The sequence below is a fragment of the Garra rufa genome, chromosome 18 (assembly GCF_049309525.1).
Source record: "Garra rufa chromosome 18, GarRuf1.0, whole genome shotgun sequence".
NCBI lineage: Eukaryota > Metazoa > Chordata > Actinopteri > Cypriniformes > Cyprinidae > Garra > Garra rufa.
Window position 1 is genome coordinate 18,527,431 of NC_133378.1, and position 6,377 is coordinate 18,533,807.

Sequence of the window (6,377 nt, forward strand, 5' to 3'; positions counted from 1 at the left end):
ACAATTGTGTGTCTCCGGTCCAAGAGTTCCTGAGCCAAAACCTGAAGTGGCATCGGAGCTTTCAAGGTTGGAAACTACTTCCCCCTAAACGTCTGCAGTGTCATTTCAGAGACATTACAATGATTAATGATCCTGCCACTGAGGTCTGGCCCAGGGTCTTCCTTGGAAATGAGTAAGTCTGCTAATAAAAGTTGTGTGTTTATTTAATAACGTATTGCAGGAGTATCAAACACAGTGATGTTTCTCTTATTGATCTACAAGCATTTTCTTGTCATTGTAATTCCTCTTTATGAAAGACTAACCCAGGCTGTTGTGTTTTTGTGCAGAGAGATAGCAAGGGACTAAAATAAACTGAAGGAGATGGGAATTAGACATCCCAAAAGCTGCCGCCCCGAAAAAGACCCGAAAGTTCGGTTTCAGAACAGCAAGCAAGGAGGACCTACAAGATACTATCGATACGGGGTCCAAATATTACAAAGGCATGCATATCACTTTCTTCTTGCCAGCTGCCAGATTTATTGGCAGGGTCTTGAGGAACCCAACGAGTAAGGCCTAATACACACACACACACACACACACACACACACACACACACACACACACACACACACACACACACACACACACACACACACACACACACACACACACACACACACACACACACACACACACTCTATTTCTCATCTGTTTTAGACTCTGGAATGAGTTTTTTGTTTGTTTTTCTTTCCTCTGATAAGGTGTTGATTCACTGCACAGAGGGCCTCAGCTACTCTGTGACTCTGTTTATAGCATATGTGATGATCTACCATGACATGAAGTAGGAGGAAGCCATTGATCATATCATAAAGGTGAGATGCATTAGGCCCACCTTTCAGCATGTGAGGAGGCTGATATTGGTCATGGATGACCTTTTGGAGCTGCAAATACAAAAGCTAAAAGGCAAAAAACCATGCAAAAACATACAAAAATGAAATATACAAAAAATAGAGCATGAATAAAAATGGTACACAGATGTAAAAAAAAGGGTTCTGATAAATAGAACACAAATAAAAAAATAGAGCACAGATAAAAGAAATGCAGATAAAACAAATAGAGCACAGATTTAAAAAAAGGGTTCTGATAAATAAAGCACAAATAAAAAATAGAGCACAGATTAAAAAAATGAACAGATAAAAAATAGAGCACAGATAAAAAAGGGCAGTGATAAAACAAATAGACAACAAAAAAAGAAAGCACATATAAAACAAATAGAGCACAGATAAAAAAAAAATGCACATATAAAAAATAGAGAACAGATAAAAAACGGGCACAGATAAAACAAATAGAGCGCAAATAAAAGAACTGAGTACAGATAAAAAAAAACACAGATAAAACAAATAGAGCACAGATAAAAATATTGCACAGATTAAAAAAAAGCACAGAAAAAAAGGGGAAAAGTTATACTTTTATAAAATTTAATAATATTTATTAAAAATTAATTTTTAGAAAATGTTGTTGTGTCTGATTTCTGAATTCCATCATTTCTAAGAACAAATACCAAGCTTGTGTAAAAAAATAATTTGTTGCTTATGGAATGGTTTAAATATCAGATATTGATAATTTCTTTGACCACTGATTATGAATAAAATAACATGGGTAATGAATAATATCAAAAATATTATATTTATATAAACAAATTCTATCATACACTCTGCAATCGTAATATCAGCACTAATATAATGACTCTTTTGATATTATTGCTCAGATACCTCCTACTTATATTTGTCAGTCTCTGTGACATTTTAGGACTTAGCACACAAGTTACTTGCATCACAATATTGCCTTACTCCCTAAAAAAGTAACTAATTACGTTACTTAGTTGGAATGTAATGTGTTATGTTACTTTTGCGTAACTTTTTAAATCTGGGCAGAGCTTGTTTTTTTGTTTTGAATATAAAAAGTTATATTTTTTTGCAAATGTAAAAGCCCTTTTACACTAAAAGCCTCAGGCTGAAGGAAAGGTAAATTCACGTTTGTACGGCAGAAAGCAGAAGAAGAAAGACAAAAACAAATGTTAGTTTATCTTGAGCCATTTTTGCTTATTAGTATAGCTGAATTAGATTGTCAACATTGGAAGTTCAGCAGAAAAGACACTGGTTAATAAAATGGGATTAAATACATAAAGGATATTTGTATTATTTAACATATTTACGTCATATTCTGAGTTGGATTTCACTGTTTTTATTCATTTTGAGGAATACTGAATCTGTTTTCTGAGTGAGATGAATTAATGCATGTTCACATTTATTCTAGAACTTACTCTAGATTTCTCTCAACATGGGGACAGGAGAGCTTTCAATCAATAAATGTGGAAAAAAAGTAACTGGCATTACTTGATTGAAAAAATAACTCTTAAAAATTAAAAAGTAATGTTACACTTCAGTAGTTACTTGGAAAAAGTAATCTGATTACTTGTGTTACTTGTAATATGTTACCCCCAACACTGCTTGTTACTGTTTCTTTAATTAAAGCAAAGCTTAACCATTAAATTACTCACAATGCATTTTTACATATCTGCTCATTTAGCAGACTTGTTTTATCCAAACTGTTTTTTTTCCTCCCAAGGTTTCTTAGGGAGGTGTTCCCTTTTGTTCGCTGGAGTTTGAAAGGTACTAATTCTTTTGAAAATAAATCTTTACAATTTAGTTTATTTTGTTTCTTCCACAGAATAGGTAGAAAATGTAATTGCAATAGTTTTTAGTTTGTAAGGTTCTAATTCTTTTGAAAATAAACTTTCAAAATGTATTGTGCAAAAAATTCTATACAAATAAACATGTTGTATTCTTATGATACATTAGTTTACTAATGCTTTATTGTTTTTTGCACCTCCTATAGCCACTGTCTATGGAAGCCAATTTCCACCATGGTATAGCCTTTTTCCTTCAGAAATCAGATAATAAAAAATAATAAAAACCTAATTGCAATAGTTTTGAGTTTGTAAGGTACTAATTCTTTTGAAAATAAAAGTTTTGAAATGTATTGTGAATGTTTGTCTAGTTGTTTTGGATTTAAATGTTAAATGCATAGATGAAAAGTAAGGATATTTTACTTTTTTGTGACATATTCCTCTTTGAAATTTGGATCAGTATAACTTTCCATAAGTTTGTGACTGAAGATTGAACTGAACCACTGAGGTTTAAACAAAGAAACAAACACTCCTACAATTACAAAGCACTATTACAAAAGACCATTAAAAATGGCAATTTGCTAACCATGTGTGATAACATGCAGGTCAAATGACATGGGATAAGCTATTTTGAAGAAATTCGGTCCTTGTGTGTTTTGCGTAATCATTGGTATCATGTGGGAGTGACTTCTCTGTGTTATATGAACGATAACTTCTGTCTTTCGTACAGCAGTAACAGAAAGAGTTTCTTGACTGATACGACAACATCACATTATGATGACCAAATTCAGTTTTATAGCTGGTAAGTGATTGTTGATCTTACAGAATTAATTTTTAAGAGCTTAATGGCCTTTGAGTGTTTTATATGTTAACATTTATTTTTATCTTCTTTCAGGCTTTTCCCTGGCATTGTGTCAGTTTGGTATTTTTCTTTTTTAATTTGTTGTTCTATTCCTAAAAATAATAATAATAATAATAATGTAAATAATAAATGTATATTGTTACTATATTTAATTATTTCAGGATGGGCCTCCCAACTCGCATGCTATTTCACAAACTGGTCTCAGTACAGACCTGACGGTGGCAAGTACCTGCCAGACAATGTGGATCCATACCTGTGCACTCATCTAAATTATGCTTTTTCCATTATTAATAAGGGGAATGAGTTGACCACTTATGAATGGAATGATGAAACTTTCTATGAATCTTTCAATGGACTAAAGAAAAAGTATGTGCTACCTGTTTTGTTTGTAAATGCATTTATTCATAGAATAGAATGCATTGTGTAGTTTTAAATAGTGATAATTTGTCATTACAGCAAATAATATACAAATATTTGACTTGACAGAAATCCCAACTTAAAAACTCTCTTGTCTGTCGGAGGATGGAACTTTGGCACAACTCAGTAAGAATTCGGCTCAATTTTGAAAATTTGAATTTTGAAGGATGTTATAAATAACTGTTTTTTTCCTCTTTATGAAACTTCTCACCACAACTTAAGGTTTACTACCATGGTGTCCAAATCAGAAAACAGGAAGACGTTCATTCAGTCCTCCATTAGATTTCTGAGGAAACATGGCTTTGATGGTCTGGATCTGGACTGGGAGTATCCCGGTTCCCGTGGAAGTCCTCCAGAAGACAAGCAAAGGTTCACTCTGCTCTGTAAGGTACTGCAGTATTTACAGATTTTGTACACAAAAGTTTTTTCAAAATACAATAAAAAATATAGACCTTAATCCACTGCAAACGTGTGACTGTAACAGGAGCTCTTGGAAGCTTACCAGGCAGAGAGAGTTGCCACTGGACGCCCCAGACTCATGCTCTCTGCTGCAGTGGCTGCTGGGAAAGGAACCATTGATGCTGGTTATGAAATTGCAGAAATTGCCAAGTATGTCTTCTGAAGAGTTTTTGTTCACTTATGAATCAAATGACTATGTAGTCTGACCAAAACCCACCCAATCAGCCTCATTATTTGATTAAATATTTCAAGTCTGATGACTATAAACTTGTGTTTACCTTCTGGTAATGCAGATATTTGGACTTCATTAATGTGATGACCTATGACTTCCATGGCTCATGGGAAAGTGTCACCGGGCACAACAGTCCTCTGTACGCTGACTCTGGAGACATGGGAGACAAGATCTATTTTAACACTGTAAGAAGGCCTTATACCCTACTGTATTCTCAATGTCTGAAATATAACAGCATGTATATCATGATTGTGAATGATACTGTGAGTCATTGCAAATAGCAAGAAACTGAAAACATGCAACAAGAAATAAGTGTTTGTACATGACAATGCAGGATTTTGCAATGAGATACTGGCGAGATCAGGGGGCTCCTGTGGAGAAGCTGAGGATGGGATTTGCAGCATATGGAAGAACATTTCATCTGGCATCTGCAGCTAGTGGAGTTGGAGCTTCAGCTAGTGGTCCTGGATCAGCTGGAAAGTATACCAGAGAGGCCGGATTCTGGTCCTATTATGAGGTCTTACTAAAAACTAAACACATGCACTTAACATTATACAGTTATTTCATTGTGCAAAATAAAATCGGAAGAGTTACATACCAAAATTCTCCCATCAGGTCTGTACTTTCCTTCAAGGAGCCACTGTGCAATGGATTGATGATCAGAAAGTTCCTTATGCAACCAAGGGACAGGACTGGGTGGGATTTGACTCCAAGGAAAGCTTTCAGACTAAAGTAAATATGATTTGAAAATACATAAATTGTAATGCAGCTCTTATACTTGAAATAACTAGTCTGGTCTATTTCAGGTGAACTACCTGAAGGAGAACAAGTTTGGAGGAGCTTTTGTCTGGACTCTGGATCTTGATGACTTTACAGGACAGTTCTGTGGGCAGGGCAAATACCCTCTCATTGGACAACTCAGTACACTTCTCAATATTGGTAAATTTTATCTTAATGATATCTGAAATATCTTAATGAAACCCATCATATTCATTAATTAATATCTGGAAAACTAAGATAAATTATTAAATTCAAATTTCCTCCTCTAGATATTCCACCTGTCCCTCCAAATACAACACATGAGCCTGGTAAGACCACCACAACAACAGCATCCCATACAGCTGCCCCAGAGTTCTGTGCAAGCAAACCGGACGGGTTATACCCAAACCCAGATGACCGGACAACCTACATTCAGTGCTCTAATGGCAAGACCTATTTACAGCATTGCTTTGATGGGACCGTCTACAATCCTGACTGCTTTTGCTGTGACTGGCCTAAGAATTAATCAATGTTTCACTCTTGCAAAGAAAATGTGTGGAATTTGGGCAGTATTTTTTACTATTTGGGGCTGGTAGTGGTGCGAAATTTTCACACTTTAAGTAGTGTTCATTTCTTCCAATTGAATAGAGAGCCAATGTTGTCTTAAAATTAATATACTACATTTTGTTGTGTCTTAGAAAGGAGCACAACTGTCTAATTTGTCTGAATAAAACTAACCTTTTTAAGCATTCAATGTTTGCATTTGTGCCATTTCTAAACATATTTTTAGATAATACCACTGATTTATATAATGACTGGATTGCTCATTGCGTTATAAACTGCCGTCAGGCAGTGAAGCCTGTTCTCAGGCAGTGTTCGATCTGCCATCTTACTATTCCCTACCAGAGAGCGCCATTGATTCGCAAGCAAACCACTGACCTAAAATCACTCGATTTGAAGCCTATCATTCACACAGGATT

General features: G+C 35.0%; 1 protein-coding gene across 1 annotated transcript; it reads left to right on the top strand.

The window, feature by feature from the left end:
• Positions 1-4,016: 4,016 nt before the first annotated feature.
• Positions 4,017-6,125, top strand: LOC141290742 (acidic mammalian chitinase-like). Its single transcript, XM_073822841.1, has 8 exons — positions 4,017-4,073; positions 4,170-4,335; positions 4,432-4,556; positions 4,700-4,823; positions 4,973-5,155; positions 5,254-5,370; positions 5,445-5,577; positions 5,688-6,125. Exons 2-8 carry the CDS (start codon positions 4,180-4,182, stop codon positions 5,921-5,923), a joined length of 1,074 nt encoding a protein of 357 aa, XP_073678942.1. The 5' UTR covers positions 4,017-4,073; positions 4,170-4,179; the 3' UTR covers positions 5,924-6,125.
• Positions 6,126-6,377: the final 252 nt, after the last annotated feature.

Bases quoted from the DNA above. Each gene is read 5' to 3' on its own strand.
- LOC141290742 (XM_073822841.1), top strand. From the start codon at position 4,180: ATGGTGTCCAAATCAGAAAACAGGAAGACGTTCATTCAGTCCTCCATT. The intron at 4,557-4,699 runs GTATGTCTTCTG...CTGGTAATGCAG, and splicing joins GAAATTGCAGAAATTGCCAA to ATATTTGGACTTCATTAATG. The intron at 5,371-5,444 runs GTAAATATGATT...GGTCTATTTCAG, and splicing joins AGGAAAGCTTTCAGACTAAA to GTGAACTACCTGAAGGAGAA.